We start from the raw sequence: 21,310 nt of genomic DNA, 5'->3' as shown, positions 1-21,310 counted from the left end.
ACCAAACCACAGCAGGAATTTGCATGCTTACCCTACCCCCTCCATATTTTGTTTCAGATTATGAATTTCAGCATTTTGGAAGACAATGGCAGGAAGATTGCGCACTTTAAGGCACAAAACCACGACACACTGAACTCTGCTTTCCTGCTATACAATAGCAAGGCTGTTTTTCTTCAACTGTACAACCCCTGCTGAAGCTGATCTTGCCAAGTTCAGTTTAGGATTTTTTTTTTTAACCACTGCATATGCATGACTGAATATTTGTTATGCAACCATAACAACTGTCCTTTTCAAGAAAGATTCCTGCATAATGCCAGCACAGAGAGTCCAAGGCAAACATGGTTTGATCTTAAAACTTTAATAGTAAAAAAAGTGTAAAACCAAACACACCGCTGAAAACTTACCAGTAAGAATGAGAATTTAAGTGTTCAAATTCAGAATAGTGCAAGTTTTCTTCACTCCCCTCCCCACCTCTTCCAAACTTAAATCACTTTGGTTAAGATACTCAGAAGTATTGGCAACAAATGAACTTTTGACTTATGTTTTTGGCTGTATTATTTCTAACAGGTACAGATTTAGTTTCAGTCTTTATAAATAAATCTGAGATACTTCTCTCTCAAATATCCATAGAGATCACTGCCAGCTTTACTCACATCTGGTTTCATAACATTTTGAAATGGGTTTCAAGATGGTTACAAAGCTCTATCTCCAGCAAGGTAGCAGCTCCTTAAACAGCTGAGCTGAACCTGTCCCAATCTCTTCAAGTAGTTTTATAAAATTTGATTATTTAGGTTTTGAACATTTGAGGATGGATCTTATATCAATGAAATTACTCTTGATTTACACCAAAGTAAGGTTAGAATTGGGGTCTGCTCTGTAGTATAGACTTTGTGCTAAACTTTTGTTGCTAGCATTCCCTTAGAAGAGTGAAAACAGCCAGAACAGAAACCTCACCTCAACTTCTGTTTTGATGGTTCAACCTTTAACTGAAGCCTCTAACTATAACTGAAGCCATGTAAGATTGGAAAAGAACACAACAAAAAGAAAATTGCATAATACAAAAAGGCAAATCCATAAAAGTTTACAAGTACACCATAACCACAAAATTGGGAGTATTTCTAAAAATTTGGGTTCAATGTAAGATACAACAAAACTAGCTTTACTAGTTAAATAAATTATTGCTCCATTTGACTCCATGCAGCATTGAAATGAACTCAGAACCCTTTTCTCTTTAATCTCTCATAAGAAATGATCGATATTGAAGAGAACTCGAGGCTCAGACTTACCGTACATTGCACTTCAACTTTTAAGACCTAATACTTGCTATTTAGGTCTCCTGTAGCCTAAGCTATCAAATGAATACGTTGTGCTCACCAGAACTATGTATTAAGAAACACCAAATGTTTAATGTAGTGACATAAGCACTTTTTGTTTTTAAGAAGGCAATCACAGATTGCAAGTTCTATAGGGTTGTGTAAAAACAAGTAGTGATCTCTTTCAGAAACTGAACTGAGAACACAAGCTGTTTGCTGTTCTTCACATACAGTTTAAATCACATTTGAGGCCCAGTTCTGTTTCTCATCATTTCAGTCCAAACACAAATTCAAAGGACAGCTCTAGGAGGAAATGACAAATCAAAGAACTTGGAGGCACGTGCTAAATGGCCAAGCACTGACATGGAATGCATGGTTTTTCAGTGACATTTGAGATATTTAAGATGTCCTTTGGTGAGACACTGAAGCAAGGTCTAATATTAAGCAGGCATAGTCACACATACAGAGATTTCTTACTGAATTGTGGCCAGAGCTTGATTCTTGCAAATCTAACTGCAAGCCTCAGGAGTAATGAAATTTCCAGTTGGAATCTCTTGATAAAGGTTCACATTTGAACAAGATTGTCTCCTGTGCTTACTTCTCATACTGAAGTAATTTAGAAATGCCAAACTAGGCCTTTCAACCTCTCATCCCCAAACCCTCTCCACCGTCAAAGACAGAAACTTAATGCAGCATTACAAGAAAGGGCATGATTCCTTCATAAGACTCCTAAAAGCATTAGTGCAATGCCTTTAATCTGTTTTGATCACTCTTATTTTTAAATAACCCTATTTTTTAAAGACTTGGATAAATACTATTCCTATTAAACCTTACTTCATCATTGTTAAGCACCATCGATCTACTTCCTTTGGGCACTGATACAAGAGCTTGTAATTAAATTTCAGTTTCAAGGCTTTAAAACATGGCAGCTGATTCAATAACTTACAGTGGAATCTAATACTTGGAAAACTGCCACTTAGCCTGAACAGTTGTATGCACTTGGTGTTAAACTCTTCCAGAGAACAGCCATATGCAAATGCTTATGTGGTAAATCAGGGTAAGATTTCAAGATAAGCAGTTAATTTCACTTGGCTACTCTAAGAGTGGATAAATTTTTTTTTCCCCACAAGTCATTTGTGCAGTGAGCCCATAAAGAGATTATTTCTTCTAAATAATCTTCATTTTTAGAAAGGAACACATCTTCATAAAATTGCTTTCACACTGGCACTGGGTATTCTTCTTCAAAGGCTTAGTCATTGTGTGGTTTCTCTGGAATACCCTATGGATAAAAAACATCAAACACATGTTAGGTTTTAATGCCATCTGATAAGTGACTACATTATGCAGTATTTTCAATTATTAAATAGTAAAGTAACTCCAGTTAGGCTGGCAATGACCTAGAGAGCACAGCTTATTTTAAAAGCTTAACAAGGACGTGCTCCCTAACTGTGGACAAAAAAAAAAAATCCCTATGGGTGTTTGTTGCCTCAATCAGTGCCTCTGAAAAATCCATCTGCCAATTGCATTTCTTTCCATAAGATTTTGTTATCTTTCCTCTCTATCTCAGTTTATTTCTTAGCAGAAGGCACTCAATGCTTCCCTTAACTGACATGAATTCAGTTTAAACAGCCCTTTTTCAAGCTGCCTTTAACCACAAGCTACTTCATTTTCCAGTCAAAGCCTGGTATCAGAGACTTACTCATTTCTTCCAAACTCTCTTTTCTAGTATGGAATGCAGCAATGTGTCACTACAGGATATTTAACCCATTTTTCTTTGAAACAAAGCTTGTAACTTGTTCTCTTTCTGAGGTCAAAATGCAAATATATTTTCAAGTACTGAATGCATTCTCAGTTCTCCAGCCTCTAGCACTAGTACACAATAGGTATTTGTGAGGCCCAAGTTCTGAATACCACACTAATTTGTCAGATGCTGAGAAAGATGGTTACAGCTCAAAAATGAAGTGTTGCCACCCACTTAACCCAGCTGATGAGCACTGACTGAGCAACTCTAGGTGTCAGAATGAGCAGAAAGAACTGATGGCAGCAGCAGCATCTTCACATCTTCTTTTGCTATAAAACCTACTAAAAGGAAACACTGGACTTCATCCTCAAGCTGGTGGCAAAGAAATCCCAACAAGCCAAACAAAACCCCAAAGTCTCTGCTAACAGCAGGTCTGCTGAAAGGTCACATTGCACTTTGGGAGCTCCCTTGAAATCCAGTGACTGGAAAGCAGCAAATATCTCCCAGCCAAGATTTATCAGCATGGGAGGAGAGGTCTCAGGGACACTTTTCATTTCTAACTGGAAAATCTAGACAGGGGCTGAGGAAGAAGCAAAGCAACTTTACTCCATTAATTTCCACAGGTGCCATCTTCTACTCTGGAAATATCTGTCACATGCATCAAACAGCTCAGGGGCTGCAGCACAATACAGCCAGAGAAATAACTGTTTAATTCAAGTATGGGTTAAAACATTGCTACATTTCAACTTCCTGCCACAACCACAATGGCTGACAAAACAGACGACAAGACTGACAGGAAAGCTGCAGGCAAGATCCAGGCTGATTTTAACTACACTCAGGTGAGATGCCAGGTGAAACAATAGTAAAGGAAAAAGTTCTATGTGTCTAAATTCATTTTAGCTCTTTCTTTAAGGCTGCCTTCCTTTGCTTTCTAACAGGAGCAGCAGAGCAACTGGAAAGCACTGTATGAAATACAGAACTGTAGCATAAAACCAACTATAATTTTATTTTGAGACTCTGCTGCAATACCAAAGCTTCAACAGAATTCAGTTAATGTATGGTTTCCACTTGATGTGAGTGGCAAATTTAAAAAGAGAAATTATGCTACCTCTTCCCTCCATACATGTACTCCTAAATAAAGCCAAATGCTGATTGCATGCATCAGTGAGATTTCAGAAGGGAGTACTGAACTTGTGTTTTAAAAAAACTTAAACACCCTTCAGTAAAAATTGAAGACGTAAACCACAGCAGCCTTAGGAAAGGTAACTTGAAGGGTGTTTTCCAGGATATAGGACTTACATAGCAAGGAAGACAGAAGTTAAATCAACATAATATTAATTATTATTATCCATCAGTGTCAGAACACCTTTCACAACCAAGCCTTAGGCTGATGTGCAAACACACAGCCAGGTTTACTCTTCAGTGTGCCACAAGGAAATAATTCCTTAAGAACCTGGCAAACAAGACAGCACTTTATATTATCTCTTTATATATGGAGTGATACTTGAATCATGTCTGAAGTAACCAGCAAGAGAATATTTGATTTTGGAGCAGTGGAATTTGATGCTATATAGGGACATTTCCCTATATATACTTTTGTGCATGAATAATTAGAGAAAGCCCAGCAGTGTCTCAGTTCTACAGCTACCCTAAATGTTAATTATAAACACTGATGGAGCAGGAGCAATGTACTGATTCCAGTCTTATTTTGGCTGCCACTGGAAAAAGTTAAATACAAAAGATATTCAAACACTTACTAAGACAATACCCACTCTACTGGCAACACAGGTTGTCTGCTTACAGCTCAGCTCTTAGGAATACATCTATTTAACTCTGACAGTTTGTGAGTCATACCCTTCAAGGCATAGTTTATTCTTGGACTAACAACAATGGAAGGCATTTGGATTGTTAAGGAAACTACTAATTATGCAGTAATTACCATAGCCAGCTGGCGTCCTATGTTTCCTACAGTCACACCTCCTGAGAAAAATATACATGGAAGCCAAGAACGAATGTAAAGGAAATCTGGGGATGTATACCTAGTGAAGAAAAGAGAACAAGTTAGAAAGTTAGAGACAAGTAACTTTAATCATCTTACATGCTCTTAACCAGATGCTACAGAATTCTCTCCCCTGGGCTTAAACAAAAAAACAAAACAAAACAAAACAAAACAAACAAACAAAAAAAAAAGGCAGCAACAGTGGAGACGAAAAGTCTTAATCTGGAAGACCAAATTAAGTCTGTAAACTTCACAAGCTTCTAAACGCCCTTGTTCTAGCCAGTAAAGTTTAGAAATTCACTCTGCTGAGAGCCAGCAGAGGTTCAGTTTTCTGAGGTGTTACCATTTCACCACACATCCCAATCCCAGTGCTCCCCACCTTCCACCCACAGTTCACAGTCTGGGCATTTGGAACAACTGGACCACTACCTTAGACAAACAAAACATCTTACAAAAATGTGCTAAATACATTAACAACTAAATTCCAGTTCATGTGCACCCATGCTTTTAGTTAAGACAAGAGAATTGAAATAGTATTTTAGCAGCTAACTTACTGATAAACACCATTATATACAAGAAACTGGGTTATCAGTGTTGCTACAAAGGCTATTGTTATTCCAAGTCCAAGACCACTTCTTGAACGATCAAATGTCCACCAAAGCCCCAGTGATAAGGCTGCCAGAGTCAGGGACAGCTGGATGTTGTTTGCAAAGTCTAATTTCTGGAAAAAGATGTTAAGGACAGTGCTTTTCAAGTCTGTGGACATCCTGTGGCCAAAACTGAACAAGTGAGAACAACTCTCTGTCTTTAAACACAATACATACAGGATTTGCTTTTCAGACCTGCCAAGCAATCATAGCTCTTGTTAACTCTGACTGGAGCATGACTGCAAAGTCAACATCAATTTTTGTCACACTGAGCATCTAGAGAATAGGCTACATTTTGAAACATTTAACTTTGATGGATTTTTGTCTCAAGTAACCTAAGTGAGCTGGATTACCCAGGTTTTCTGCTCAAGCCACCATATTTTTAATATAAAGAACACTTTTATTTTGTGCTTCTCACTAGCACATCACTAGTTAGTTGTGTTAACTTTTAGATGTGGACAAGATGTAGATTAAAACAACACAGCTTACACTGTTATGCTTGCAGCTATAGAAGACATACCTCAATATCAGTGAGCTGTGTTACACATCTTACAGTAGCCACTGCAGCCTACAGCATGTCTCACAGTGATATATGGTCTCTTCAAGGCAGGTCTTATAAGCTCTTGGAGATTTACATCCCACCCAAGATAGCTCAGCTACTTTAGAAGGCATAAAATCAGCTGGATGGCTGCTGTGGTAGCATTGGAAACAGAAAGTTTTAATAAAAGGAAAAACAACAAATCTCTTTACAGAGAACACCTGAGCCGGGTACAAGAGGTTCTTGCTCTTGGTAAAACACCTCACAAAAGCCATTGGTTCCTTTGTTCTCTTCTTTTTCTAGTGAATTGCTTAGGCAGGACTTTTTGGCTCCTATCCAATTTGCTATCCTTAAGTTTAAGGTGAAGTCCCTCAGGTCCTATGAAGTGCCTTTTTTACCTCATTGAGGAGAGAAACTTCTGGGCTTATTTCGTTTTTAAGGGGACAAAGGAGAGTTTTGTCACTCCGTCAACAGGGGGCACATTCCTACATCCCAGACCTTCTCTTCCAGGAGCACCACCCTTATCTTGGCAATCCTTCCCCAGACCCCAGAGAGCGGCAGAGCCAGTTTGCTGAGCCCAGAGCAAGCCCAGGGAGCAAACACTGCTGAAGGATACAGCACTGGCGTGGTTGATGCCCACGAAGACGGCGATGCAGCGCATGACGCTGGCCCACTCCCGCTTGAACTTGTGGGGCTCCCCGAGGTGGCTGTCGATGCAGGGGTACAGCAGGCCAACCACAGCTGCAAGAGAAGGAACAACACTTGCACCAGCTGCCAGGCAAGGATTACTCCAATATTGCTAAATATTAACTTGGCATGAAAGTGCTTGAGAAAGCAGCGAGGTGCTGATCACACTGCTGTAAGCCTGATGAAGAAAACACAATTATCAACTGCCTTTTCTACTTTAAAGAAGTAAAAGCCCAGCTCTTTGAACCTTTAAATATATATTGCATTGTTAAGGTTATCTGACTTGAAGCTCCTTTTGTTTAAAGAGATTTGTCACTTGACATCCTGAGCAAAGGCTTGTACCAATAAAAGCAAAGCACAATAAAAGCTTTGCCAGGAGTGGAATCTGTGTTCATTGCTCACGTGCAGGGCTGACAGCTTTATGAACATGATTCATCAGCTGTGAATCAGGCCCTGAATTAAATATTTGCATGGACTTAAAAGTTTATTAGCAGAGCTGCTTTCTCTCCTTCTGCTGGGCTGTAAGTCAGCCCAGGGCTCCTGTCCATGTCAGATGAATTTTGATACCAAACAGAAGCAGAGCTGAACTTAAACAAGCAGCTGCCATCAGTCTATTTATATCAGGGAAAAATAGACACACAATTAACCAGACAAAGTTTTTATCTCCATAAAGCATTTTTCAGCCTTTATCAGTATGAAAGTTGATAGAAGAAAAACATTGGGTAGTGTTAGCTCAGTTGCTGGCAAGAACACCAGATTTTCATTCTTCTAAGGATTGCAGCTCCCTGAGTTGTCACCAACTCCAGGGTTAGACATGCTGCTTTTACTGAGTGCAACTTCTCTGTTTATTAATTTCATTTCCTGCTCTTTTTTTAATCCCTTAAACTCCTAAGAATAAGAAATGCTATGTTAAGAAGGTTACAGAACATACTATTCCAAGACAGACATGTTCTGAAACAGCTTCATTGCTCTGATGCCAGCTACCAGGACTCTTGCCTTATGGTAACAGTTAAATTCCAAAGTTTAATCCAACTGTGAGAGCACTATGAGAACTCTCACTGGAGAATATCCCAGGCCAGCCTTTAATGAACCCTTAATGTTCATCCTTTAATGTTCATCCATTAATGAACACAGTCCATTATTCTTTTGAATTTACAGTTCATCATTCATACCCCCTTCACTGTGTGATACAAACAGACATCACATAACTGCATGAAACAAAAATATGCAGGAGTTGTTTGAAGTACTTTCAATGCAAATTAAAAACCATTACAGTGGGTTTATTTCCTAAAATTTAACTCCTTTTTAATCCTCCAGCCCTTCACCAAAACTTTGTCTAGACATGGACTGGGGGTTATGAATGATAAGCTACAAAATATGTGCCAGCTGCTGTGACAATCACACCATGGCCTGAGCCTCCTGTGCCTAGCAGCGGGCAAGGGACAGGCAGGTGACAGCCAGGGACAGCAGGCAGGGGCAAGGCAGGTGACAGGGCACAGTTAGGTGACAGGAGCAGCAGGCAAGGTGCTGAGAGCAAGCAGGTGATGGGGGCAGTGGGCAAGGGGCAGGCAGGTGACAGGGACAAGGGACAAGAGGGCAGCTGGCAGGGACAGTGGGCAAGGGGCACTGGGCAGGGGCTAGACCGGTGACAGGGGTGGGGGCCAGGGCAGTCACTTTTTAAACTGATTATCATGCTCCATATATTGCCTGGTAGAACATCATCATGTTATTTTAAGTCACCGGATGATAGATAATAAATCATCTCACTTCTAGATTTTTTGGTAGGAGTAGCACAAGCACATTTGTACAACTGTCTTTGAGAACAAATTCAAAGCCTCAGCAATGAATTTACAGTAGAAGGGCTGGTGACAGGGCTCGGTTGGGGCCCGGGGTCAGGCCGGTGACAGGGCTCGGGCCGGTGACAGGGCTCGGCTGGGGCTCTGTGGGGCCCGGGGCCGGTGACAGGGCTCGGCTGGGGCTCGGTGGGGCCGGGGCCGGCGACCGGCGCACGGACTTCGGTGGGCCCGGGCCGTGACAGGTCACCGGTGGCGGGCCACAGGCGGCGTGCCGCCGCACGTGACTTCCTTGTTGTGGCCCAGCCCGTGGCCAGTCGCAGGCGCAGCCAATGGCGAGCGATGCCCGCCACTCACCAGTTCGGCGGCAGCCAATGGGCAGCGGGGGCGGGGCCCACACGCGGGCGCGCGGGCCGGGGGCAGCGCGGGAGTCCCGCGCGGGGCGGGCGGCGCCGGGAGCGGCGGGAACGCCGCGGTCACCCCGAGCCCGAGTCCCGCTTCTAGCCAGGGACACCCCCCGATTCACCCGCGCACCGGCTCAAAACCGGCCCTGAGACACGCGGGGATGAAGCCAGGCGCGCATCCTCCCAAAAGCCCGAGCTCGCATCACTCGCTGCCGGATGGGAATGCGGGGCTCCCGCGCGCACGGGTCATGCATTCAGCCCCACCGCCTCTCCTCCACGAGAGGGTGAGGAAAAGCGCAAAATCACCCGTGGGGGTCAGCGACTCACCTGCTGCTGTGCCGCAGCACGGGGGCACCCACCAGGCAGAGGAGAAGAGAGTAGAAATCACTTCGTCAGGGAACAAAGTCACATTCCGCTGGATCTGCAGCAAGTTCAGCACCAGGGCCATGAAAGCACCCACGACGAAGAGCACCACGCTCCTCTGCACCAGGTGCTGACTCCAGTTCAAGGTGCTGCTGGTGCTGCTGGCGGTGCTGCTGGCGCTGGAGGTGCTGGGGCTGCGAGCTGCGCGACCTACCAGCGGCAGAGAGGGGCTCGGCACGGAGGAGCTCAGCATCTCGCCCACCTTGGCGGCCAGCCCCGCCGCCGTGCCCCCCAGCTGGCTCCTGTGCCTTCCTCTGGCAGTGCCGGAACAGCTCCAGGCGCAGCTCTCCAACCTGGGCATTGGCTCCTCCGGACACCTGAAACACACGCACGGACACACACGCTAGTAAAGCCCCCAGCAACGGGTCAGGCCGGCGCCTCCCTCCGCCGCATCCTCCAGCGCCGCCGGGGGATGCGGGGTGATCCCGGGGCTGCTCCGCCTCGTCCCCACGGGAGGACACGGACCCCGGCCCGCGACCCCCGCGGGGGCAGGGCTCGCCCCCTACTCGGGCCCATCCGTCTGTCCCCGCGTCCCGCCGCCCGCTCACCTCGGGATGGGTTGGGGGAGCTGCGCCGCTCCGCCGCCTCCCTGCCGGCTGCGCTCCGCCAGCCCGCGCCCCGGGGAAGGTTTATAAACCCCGAGCCGCGGATGTCACGTTACCCGCCGCCGACCTACCCGCGGCCGCAGGCAGCGCCGGGCCCGCCGCTCCGCTCCGCGCCGCCGCCCCGCCCGTCCCCTCCCGTCCCCTCCCCGCCGGGCGGGGCGAGCGCCGGGCGCGGGAGCCGCCGCGCCAGCCCCGGGCGGCCGCGGCCCCGCTCGGGTGAGGCGGCGCAGCCAATGGCGGGCGGGCGGCTGATATGACGTGCCGGACACACCACCCGCCTCCCGGGCCCGCCGCTCCGCCCGCAGCGCGGCGGCGGCGGCGGAAGAACCGGGCGGAACCGTGCGAGACCGTGCGGGGCCGTGCGGACGCGGCGGGAGCGCGCCGGGGATGCGCGCCGCCCCCGGGCGGGAAGGGGAGGGAAGGGCGGTGGAGGGATGGAGATGAGGGCAGTGGAGGGATGGAGATGAGGGCGATGGAGGGACGGAGATGCTGGCGGTGGAAGGGTGGAGATACTGGCGGTGGAGGGATGGGGATGCTGCTGGTGGTGATGCTGTCATGGAATCAGAGAATGGTCAAGGTTCGACGAGACTTTTAAGGTCATCGTGTCCAACTGTGAACCCAAGTGACCCTGTAGCCTTTAAATCTCTAAGCCACGTCACCCAGTGCCAGCTCCAAATGCCTCTTGAACACCTCCAGTGTCGGCATCTCTAGCTGGTCAGAGTGACCCCGAGAAAAGTTCCAAAGTCTGTTTTCCCAGCCTGGCGCTTGAAGAAAGAGTTAGGGCTCTTCATTTCTCATGTCCTGGGTCCTGACACTCCAGGGTGACTCCACCACCTCCCTGGGCAATCTATCCCAATGCCTGACCACCCTAAAAGTGATTTTTTTTTTTGGTTTCCAACTATCTAATTTGAATCTCCACAGTGTCATTTTAAGGCCACGTGTCGGTGGCCTTTGCAGCTAAGCGCTTGTGTGCTTGCCCAGCCTGCTGCGTGTCCCTTTGGGAGATGGAGTTAGTAACAGGGGAGGCTGAAGGTGTCTGCTGTGGCGTCTCCTGAAGACAAAGGGATCAGTGATCTCTGTCATAATTCTAAAATGGTGTAAGGGGATCCTGCCAAGCCCGTGACTCCGTGAGACGGTGGTGCCAAAGCCAGACGCTGCGTCAGCGAGCAGCCGTGGGGTGAGCGGAGGATCCGAGGCTCCTGACTGGTCCCTGACAGCCTGAGCAGCTGCTCTGCCAGCATTGGCAAAGCTCAGGTCACAATCCTCCCACACTAAAATAACAAAAAGCCAGTTAAACACAAGTTCACCCTCTGGACTCTGTGAGGGTTTGGGAAGAGGCCTGTCAGGGATGGTTAAGTGTGAGCTGTACATTATGGTAGAGTTTAACACCAAAAAATGAGGACACAGAGCAGGACTGAGCTCCCAGGGTTCCTTTTTGAGGCCCCAGTTCTCCAGGACATGTGGGAGGCTGGTGTATGCAGTAGCAATAGCTGGGCTTTGTGTTTATTAGCTGGCCTCAAAGGACCAGCAGATCTTTTCACATGAGGTGTGCCATCATTACACTTGGGAGGAGTATAGGACACAAGGGCTTCCCAAGTGATGGCACTGAGGATTTAAGGATAGCTGTTAGCCATGCCTGTGATGGTCCAGGATCAGTGGTCAGTGGTGGTTCAGTGGTGGTTCCAGTTGTCTTTCATTGATGTGTTAAATGTAGCAAATCAAATACATGAAATCAGTTGAATATAGGCAAAGAGGCAGGTCTTCTCTGCATATAATGAAGAGTAAAATTAACCTGGGATATGGCTGTCCCTTCTGATCTCTGTTCATTTCCAGCTGGGATGGAGAGAGTTAGCATAGCTGATCCTGCTGAGCAAAGTGCCTTTGGAAAATGTGCTGGACAGGTTGTTAGTGCCACTGCTGGAAGTGACAGATGAGCCCAGAATTTTTCTCTTAATGCCAACTGGGATCACCCCAGTAATGTCTTGCAGACCTTACTGCTGAACCAAGGTATTTGTGTACTGTACTCTGTACTTGGAATTGTAAATACTCAGTTTCTGTTGCTATTTATTGTACTGAAACAGCTTTTGGTTTTACTTTAATATGCTAAAATTGTTTAGATTCTTCTGACAGATTTTTTAAGACACAATATATTTCTCTTTCTTAATTTGTTTTTGGATTTTCCCTGACCCAGTTGGATCTGCTCAAAAAATTTGAGTCAACTATTTTGAGAGAAAACAGCCTTGATATACTGTCAGCTTCTGATGGGTTCCTCTGCAGAAATGTTTCATTTGTTTCAGGAAATCACATGCAGACCTAACACTTCCCCTCATGGCAACTGTGTATGAGCTTTGAATTGACACCGACAATTTATCTGCATCCCCAGACCACTAAGGAACACCTTTGGCATCTCTAAATAAGGGCTAGAGCTCATTCCCTGGGAAATACTCTTTCTTGGTGAATCACTCACTTTGAGATTTATCAACAGGATCCAAGATAAAATGATTCATCTTTATACAAAATCTCTTCCTGGACTTGGCTTATGGGAAACAAATATAATTCATCTTTGCTTGTGCTGCATCTCTTCTTTATTTGAAAAAAAAATCTTTCTGTATTTAAATTCTCCCCCTGAATCTTGCTTATATTTTCAGTGTTTGAGCAGAGTTTACATTCCCTTGTGCTGCATCTGCTAGTTTTCCTTCCTGAAAGAACCTCTTAAGCAATATTTTTTATCCTGTGTTTTTCCTTTCCTCATGGGTATGCCTCTTTTGCTACTTCCTGCAGAATATTTTATTTGAATATTTTATATGGTTTTTTTTCATATTCATGATATCATGTGGTGGTGCCCTTCTTTCTTCCTGGTTCCTTTCAGACAACAGGGAACAACTTCTGAGAGGGTAAAACTTGCTGCAGCTTTTCCAAAACCAGCTGAATCAGTGCAAATCTAAACTATTCAGTAACCTGTCCCTGAGCATATTTTCCCCAAAGTTACCCACTTAGAATAAAGGTTAAATGCCCCTTTTGTTCGTGTTGCTTTACTGTCCTGTTGCTTTACATTTCTTTTTGGAATCCTAAGGAAGGTTAGGCCTCAGCATGCTTTGATTAATGCCTGAAATTTTATGCTTAACAGTTATTTCTGGAAAGAAGCTCTCACATGTCTTTGTAAGATTAATGACATCGTTATTTTTATCTCATCCCTTAGCAAAGGCAGAAGAATCTCTAAGTACTCAGCACTGCTGCTCATTACATAAATAAATAATTTCACCTGTTCTTTCACACTTTCTGTGTTAAACTCTGTGATGTTCTGGAATCTGACAATGTGCTTGCCTCATGAGCACTGTCTCATGGGCCTCTTGTGTGGGAAGCTTAGGATACTTGGACAATTTATTTTTCTCCCTACTTAAACTAGATCAAAACATGAGCTGTCTGCTGATATAAGCTCAGAAGGCAGTGGTGGAGAATCACAGAGCAAGGCCTGATTTATGTGTAAAACTGCTCTCCCTCTGCTTCACTGGAGATTTTTTTGACTTTTTTCACCTTCAAGACTTTCTCTTATTGATGCAGAGAATAGAAACCTTCCCAGTCATATGCTCAGCCTTAATCTCCTGTGTCTCCATAAAAGGATTTAGTGACATTCATTGTTTGATTCCCCATGCCAACCCTACGTACAAGAGTTCAAAAAATCTTTTGACATCAGTGGCAGTCTGTCATCCTGAGTTCTTTGCTTTATCAGAGGTCTCCAGTGTAGTTGTGTGAATTCTCAGGAACCTGCAGCAAAGCCTGCAGATCATACAATCATAGAATGGTGTGGGTTGGAAGGAACCTTGAAGATCATCCTACTCCAAACCCCCTGCCTTGGGCAGGGACACCTTCCACCATCCCAGGCTGCTCAGAGCTCCATCCACCCTGTCCTTGAGCACTTCCAGCGATGGGACATCCAAATTCCCTTGGCAACCTGTGCCAGGGTCTGACCACACTCACAACAAAGAATTTCTTCCTGCTATCTAATCGAAACCTGCTGTCAAGGTGAACCATTCTCCCTTGTCCTGTCACTCCAGGCTCTTGTGAAAAGTCCCTCTCCATTTTTCTTGAGGGCTCCCTTCAGGTACTGGAAGGTCACAATTAGGTCACAGCTTTTTCAGGCTGAGCAATCCCAATTCTCTCAGCCTTTCCTTCTAAGAGAGGTGCTCCATCCCTCTCATCCTCTTGGTGGCCTTCCCAGAGTTGCACCATGTCCTTCCTGATTTGGGGACCCCAGATCTGGATGCAGCACTCCACGTGGGGTCTCACCAGAACAGAGACAGCATCCCCTCCCTCTCCCTGCTGCCCTTTGGATGCAGCCCAGGGCGTGGGTGTGAGTGAACATGGCCAGGTCATGAACAGCTTCCCATCCACCAGCACCCCCAAATCCCTCTTGATCTGTTCCTCCTCCAGCCTGGATTGTCACCAGCATGGCCCAAACCCAGATCAGCACCTTGCACTTGGCTTAGACCACAGGGAGATTCCTGTGGGCCACTTCTCAAGTTCATCCAGGGCCTTCTTCAGGTGTGGCCACTGCACCACCCAGCTTGGTGTCATCTGTAAACTTGGTGAGGCTGCCCCAGTCCCTTTGTCTGGGTCATTAATGAACACATTAAATTCATTAAATAACATTAATGAAGACATTAAATAAAGCTGGTTCCAGTGAGGACCCTGGAGGACACCAGACCCTGGAGGACACCACTTGTCACTGATGTCCTGTTCCTTCTCAGAGGTCAGAATGCCTGAGAGGGAAAAGGTGTATGCTGAGTTCTGCAGGGTGTTTCTGTGAGATTGCCCAAGCCCCAGGGCAGGAGCTCATTAAAAGCTGAAAGGAGAAGGACAGGGAGTGATTACAGGGTACAACAGGCAGGATGCAGAACGTACAAGCTCTGAACAAGGCAAACTCCAGCCAGAACACTTCAGGCTTGTAAAACAAAGGGGGAAAACAAACTGTGTTGGTTGTTAGTGTATAATAACATGAGTCATCCACAGTGAGCAGAGCTTAAGAACTTGGCTGCTTTTACATAATCTGAGGGTGAGGAACAATAGTTGGAGTTTGAACATGGAAATTAAACCCTAAGATATCCAAATAAAGCCCTGTCTTTGTGTGGTTAATAATATTGTAGTGGGCATGTGACAAATGTTAATGGAACGTTTTTTGTTTAGTTGCCGATGTTTCTCTAGCTGCTTTTTCTTTTACCAGAACAAAACAGAAAGAACAATTCTATGCAGGCTGCTGTCTTCAAATGTCTATAAATCCATGTAACAACTATCATATAATTAGCCAGCCAACATCCCACATGCAGCTGTGGGCACTGACTCCCTGTCAATGAACCTCTGTCCTGACACAAAGGCAGTGCCTCTGCCTCGCTTTTGACTTCATTCATCAGCACAGTTCTGCATATTTATGTAGCAGAGAGTTCAGTGAGTTCATACTTGGTATTCAAAGTGGTGATTTAATCTAAACTTTATTATGAAAAAAAGCTGTTTGTTGGTTATATTGCTGGAAAAGTTACTTTGGTGATGACAGTGGGTTGTGAGGCTGGCCTGAGCATCATTACTGAGGCAAGCTCTTCTATCCAGGTGTGGGTAAAATTGTTGATACTCTAATCTTTCTATATTTTCATTTATACATGTATTTATACTATGTCCAGACCTTTAAAGATATTGATTAGAAGTGATGCTTCCATATTTTTTTTAACATTAGCTGTGACATAAAGAGCAGGGCACAATGGACCAGGTTTCCTTGAGGGTAAATTTATTGACTGTAATAACTTTTTAAAGGAGTAGCTAGTCAAGTGTCATCTGAGGGAGTGGCCTGTGTCTTATAATAGTAGTCCAAGTCATGACAGACTAAAGATTAGAGACTAAATAGATGAAATAAAAAGAAGTATCATGATAAGCCACCAAACAATAGGAACATTGTATTTTAAATACATTTATTTCTTGATGAAAACATTTCTTGCATAAAGAAGAAGACTAGATACATTTCTATCACCAGTCCTTGCATAACATTAGTCCTTTGCAGAAAGGCACCTCCAAGGTGTGTGTTCAGGAGAGCATGTCCATGGTTGATTTAAGATTAAATGATTTTCATTTGTTTGGTGACTTTGGACTCAGTCATGCCCACATAGGATAAAAAGGAACTTCCCTTAAAAATGCATTGTGTCTTCCTGTTACATCCCTCTTCTTATGACACTTAATTCTAGCCCTTTTCCTCTAAGGTAGGCAGCCTCCCAGTTACTCTTGTCATATGTGCCTGAGGAAGATGCTTCTGGAATTAATATTTTCTAGTTTTTAGGGTTAAACATGAAATCCCCCAAAAGTGGTACACCAGCTTACTTCAGGGTTTAGATTTCATGGTGTTTCATAGTGGGGGAGGCATGCAGTGGCACTGTAGGTACTGAGCTGGGAATGAGTGGTTACAGAGGACGGGAAGGAGCTCTGCAGCATCCTCATTTTCCAAACTCTCCTCACTTTGTTGAGCAGAAGGACTGTTCCCACCTCAGAGGCTGCAGCCTCCGTGTCTGATGGGATGGGCAAGCTCTAGATCAGATCAGAACTCCTTGGCTCTGCCCCTTGCTTTCCCATCCTTCCCATGGCAATAACTATAAATAGAGCAGGAACAGACTCAGTGTCACACACTCTGGTTGTGTCTGTACATCCTCATGTCCCTTCAATTCAGGAGCAATGGCCAAGAGCTTTAGAGCTGTTCCTCTCATATGGAAAACACTTTTTCCCACAACTTTTCTCATTGGATGATTCTGCCCAATTCACACTGCTATAAAAAAAAGAAAAAAAAAGAAAAAAAAGAAGCCTTTAAGACATCTGTAGTTTGTCTTGAAGGGCAATATTATGACTACATGAAAGAGATCAGTGCCCAAGTACTGCCAGTTCGTCTTCCAGGCTACCATCCTGAAAATATGAGAATGTGGAGCTAACCTACCTATGATTTTCCCCCCCCATCATTCTGTTGAGATTTATATTCAGGGAGCTGGCTTGGGTTTGAGCAGGAGAATGGGAAAAGGTTTCCAGTGTTAAGCTGCCCATGGAAGCAGGAAGAGCAGTGCAGAGGAGAAGCACCAGAGAGAGAACCTGCACGTGTGCTGGTGCATAATGAGGTGTGGAACTGTGGTTTACATGTTGCTTCATGATTGGTACTGTAAATATTGCTGCTTTTCAGGCAAAATCTCAAGTTTTCCATGTCACTGATTGCATCAGTACTCTTCAATGCAGCTCACTGTACCTTGGTGGGGAAAATTGCTGTTGGTTTCAGATTATCAAGCTGAACTTTAAGTTAAAAATGTGCAGCATATGGGAAGCCTACAACTTTGCCTGGAGAGATACTTTAGAAACTGCTGAAGCTAGGTGATGGTGAAAAATGTGTTTATGTAAAGCCAAACCCTTCAGCTTTTACTCATAAAAGGACACACTTGTAATAATGAGATCAGGCCACTTGCATGCAAACTCAAAGGACTAATTAAGTGCCAAGTTTGTTCTAGCTATACACTAATGCAAATCATTGCACTGCAGGACTGGACCTTAGCAGCTTCAAATGTGCCACTGTAAATGTTACTGTTTCTATAGGTACTAAAACAGATCAAATCAAATCCTAGGCAGACTTAACCTCATTAATGATCTGAGCTGGGTGCTGCCAGCTTCATTTGCTTATCCAGGCATATTTTTGGATGTTGCTTGTGCAGAGTGCTGAAGAAGAAGCTCAGAACACATTGGACAGCAATATCCTTGGTTCAGGATCATGCACTGTGCCCACACTGCTCTGCTTAATGCCTGTAATGGTGCTGAAGTTAGTAGCTGTTGCTTTTAGCTGTTGCCCTTGGACAGAGCAGGGGGAAATAGAATCTCCAAAGGCTGCTGAGATCCCAGTTTGTCTGGGCTGGCCTTGGGAGTGCCCATTTCTGTCCTCTGACTGTAGCAAAAGCTTCTGCTTTCTTTATTTAGAGGGAAGGAAGGATAGACTCAAGCTGTGAGGTCAGAGGGCAGCTGTATGTTCCTACCCTGTTATCATACAGAATGGTCTGTGGGTGTAGCACTCACCAGGTTTCACTGTTTGTCCAGGTTTGTTTGGGAATTGCCTCACAAAGTCAGGTGCTCGTGGCATTGGTAAAGATGAGGTTGGTGCCTTCACGGATGTTGCAGAGGCTGCAAGCTGTGATTGCAGAAAGATCCCAGGGCAGACAGGCATTAACCTCTTGGGTGTTACTGGTTAATAACGTCCCGCATCCGGCAAGAGAGAAAAAACACCAGGAATGAAATCCAATAACCCTGTCAGAGAAAACAGAAGAAACCAATATGTGGAAACCCAGAGCATTTGGAATATTTCCCTGTCTGCTCTGGGGTGCCCTGACCCCAGGGGAGCACTGACTTTGACCCTCATTCATGGAGAAAGTTTCCCAGACTTCAAGATAGACTGGAATCCACAAAAGTGTGAAGTAGATTATAGAGAGTAGTGCAGGTGTGTCACTTGGTGAGAAATTGAGGTTTTGGGATTTTTAGTATGTTGTGGATGGAAGCAAGATGGAGGGCACAGGGTGTTGTCCTGAGTTTCTTCTTCATGCTTCTTCTTCCTTCTTCTCCATGGGTCTGGGTGGCATTTTGTAATTGGGTGGAAAAGTCCACTTTGCAGCTCTGTGGGATCAGTTATTGGGTTTAAAGGGAAATAATCCAGGTGTCAGTTCTTAATTGGATAGTTTAGTCTTGAAAGACCTTGGAACAAGAGACTGTTGTCCATTTTGTGCCTTCTAATGAAAAGCTGCCAAACTCACAGTTGTGAGGCTGTTTTACTGATAAGAAATAGTAAACACTTGAGTCCAAACATGAACTACTGTCTCTAGTGTCATCAATCCAGACTCAGAAAAACCAATGACTGGTACCCCCACACCAATACAAAACATCTCAAGATGAATGGCTTTGTGCCCTGCCTGAGAAGCCAGAAAGTCTGTGCAGCCCATCTGAGAAGCTCTTGGTCTTCTCATCAGCCAGCCTGGGCATCTATTCAACTGAATGTGTATTTAATTTTCTCACACGCACTGGAGGAATCTCAGCTGGAAAAATCAGCCAGACAACTTCCCCTATGTCTGAATCAGCAGCACAAAGATTTGTGGTTATCAAAGACAGCTTGCCCCTAATTTTTAACATTTGAGAATCTGCTGGTTTGCTGTTCCATGGTTAGCTGGTTGCCTGTTTGCATGCAGAAATCTGTTCTTGTGCTGTGTTGTTTCTCTGGAATGCTGTGAGCAGTTGTTTTTGTTTGTTCCTACTTGGGTGGAGCTGACTGTCTAATTGGGTAAATATTTGCAATGCCATACTTGCATGCACAGAAGACAAAGAGGGCTGGACTCCTGTTGACATAAAGGGCCTTTTACACCAGCCCAGCAATGTAAAGGCTTAAATAAAATTGATAAATACAAACACCAGCCCAGCAATGTAAAGGCTTAAATAAAATTGATAAGTACAAAACCACTCCTTATGTTTAGCCCATATAAAGTGGATTTAATTTAACTGTTATGGCCATATTTATTTCTAATTACAGATGGACTGTATTTTCCAACATGATTACAACCATGAAGGGGTTATTCACTCTGCCTTATTCACTGATTGCAAGTTCAAAACTGTTGGACTTCACTGTGTGGAAGTTAGCCCTGTTAATAAAATGGTATTTTTACCAGAGTGCATTTGGATATCAAGGGTGAGTTTTCCACAGATGTAGAAATTGCCTAAGTGAGCATTAGTAGGTCCAAATACCTAAAGGTGTTTTGAAAATTGCAAGCTTGTGGTGCTCAGGGAAGGTGTGTTTGTATATATAAAATACATACCTTGCATAAACCTTATCGGGTGACTATTGCATATGTAATCATTAGCTCCAAAGTACACTATAAATATCCACACACATAGATTCTAAAGATTTATCATTGAAGAGGCTATTAATAGGTAATTGAGCCTTTCTTTGAGCAAATGTTACTAAAAATGGTTGTGGCATGAGGAGAAGGGAACTTGAACTCCACAGCTGAGGTTTTGTGTAGACCTAGTTCAGCTTCTTTTTATCTCTTGCTGTCACAGCCTGGACCTTATTTGGAATGGATTTACTCTGGCTAGTCTTGAAAGACTTGCACAGTCTCATAAAGCCATTGCTTCACACACACCTGAACAGAACAAGAGTCTGTCTGTAGGACTAAGACAAAATCTTTAGTACATGAGGGTTTTATTTTATTAACAATTATTTGTCTTGTTTGGACTTCTCACTATATTTTTTCGAGGTTCAACTATTTATTCCTGTCTTCGAAAAACAAACAAGGATAATTGAGAGTTTCACCTCCATAAGGCCAAGCTCTGATTCTCTTACACCACCTGGTATCTCGCTTAGTCATCAGTTCCACTGGGTTCACTGATACCAGCTGTGGTGCCAAAGCCTGTGATTAGCACGGTGCAGCCATCCCCTCCTCCACTCCTCCCAATCCTTTTCTGCAAGTCACAGCTTTTTGTCTGCCTTTATGATGTGAGAATTGAGGCTCAGGTTGCCTCTGAGCAAGCACGGATTGACCAGGTGCTCAGCCATATCTCTGCTCCTGCAGAGTTCATCCCATTGCTCGTGGATCTCCCCACGTCACCATCCTGTGACCCAGGCAGCACAGGTTGCCTGCAGGTTTTGGCTGTATCTGTTCCCTGGTCTAATCCTCTCCCGGGCAGTGTGGTGGGTGAGGCAGGGCAGCTGCAGAGGTGTGGAGCCTGCTGAGGTCAGTGGTGCCCCTGCCCGTTCTGCCCTCCCTGTGTGTCTCAGTGCAGCTCACCACCCAGCCCTTCCACCAGGGATGTGCTCAGTAGTTTCCTATGAGCTCACTCAGCCTGTTTTTGTGTCAAGTGATGGCAAACTGACTATAAATTTTCATGTTGTTGGCATCTTTTCACTTGCTGTTGTGGATTCTTGTAAGCTCATGTTGAGTATTCCCCTCAGTCACGCATAACTGGAGTTCATAAAAATACAAATGATTCTGTGTTTCTCCTTTCTGTCTTCATTCTGAAAACTTCTTGAACTTTAATTCATAGTGACCTTTATCCAGCTGTAAAAAATTTTTTAAACTGTACAGTAGTTTGAAAGGTAGGGGACAAGTAGGAAAGTGAATA

At 44.6% G+C, this 21,310-nt stretch overlaps 1 protein-coding gene across 2 annotated transcripts; it reads right to left on the bottom strand.

Annotated features, from left to right (window-relative positions):
• Positions 1-339: 339 nt before the first annotated feature.
• On the bottom strand, positions 340-10,285 carry INSIG1 (insulin induced gene 1). 2 transcript variants are annotated; one of them, XM_064703891.1, is made up of 6 exons: positions 10,094-10,230; positions 9,450-9,862; positions 6,855-6,979; positions 5,608-5,774; positions 4,994-5,093; positions 340-2,592 (listed from the first exon to the last, which is right to left on the bottom strand). In XM_064703891.1, the coding sequence occupies exons 2-6, from the start codon at positions 9,844-9,846 to the stop codon at positions 2,563-2,565; spliced, it is 819 nt and encodes a 272-aa protein (XP_064559961.1). In that variant the 5' UTR covers positions 9,847-9,862; positions 10,094-10,230; the 3' UTR covers positions 340-2,562. The 2 variants fall into 2 exon arrangements, with proteins under 2 accessions (XP_064559961.1, XP_064559962.1); XM_064703892.1 differs by having other exon boundaries at positions 2,054-2,592; positions 10,222-10,285.
• Positions 10,286-21,310: the final 11,025 nt, after the last annotated feature.

The sequence above is a fragment of the Zonotrichia leucophrys genome, chromosome 2 (genome assembly GCF_028769735.1).
Source record: "Zonotrichia leucophrys gambelii isolate GWCS_2022_RI chromosome 2, RI_Zleu_2.0, whole genome shotgun sequence".
NCBI lineage: Eukaryota > Metazoa > Chordata > Aves > Passeriformes > Passerellidae > Zonotrichia > Zonotrichia leucophrys.
The sequence above is the reverse complement of the archived record's forward strand: the minus strand, read 5'-3'. Positions and strand labels throughout refer to the sequence as shown.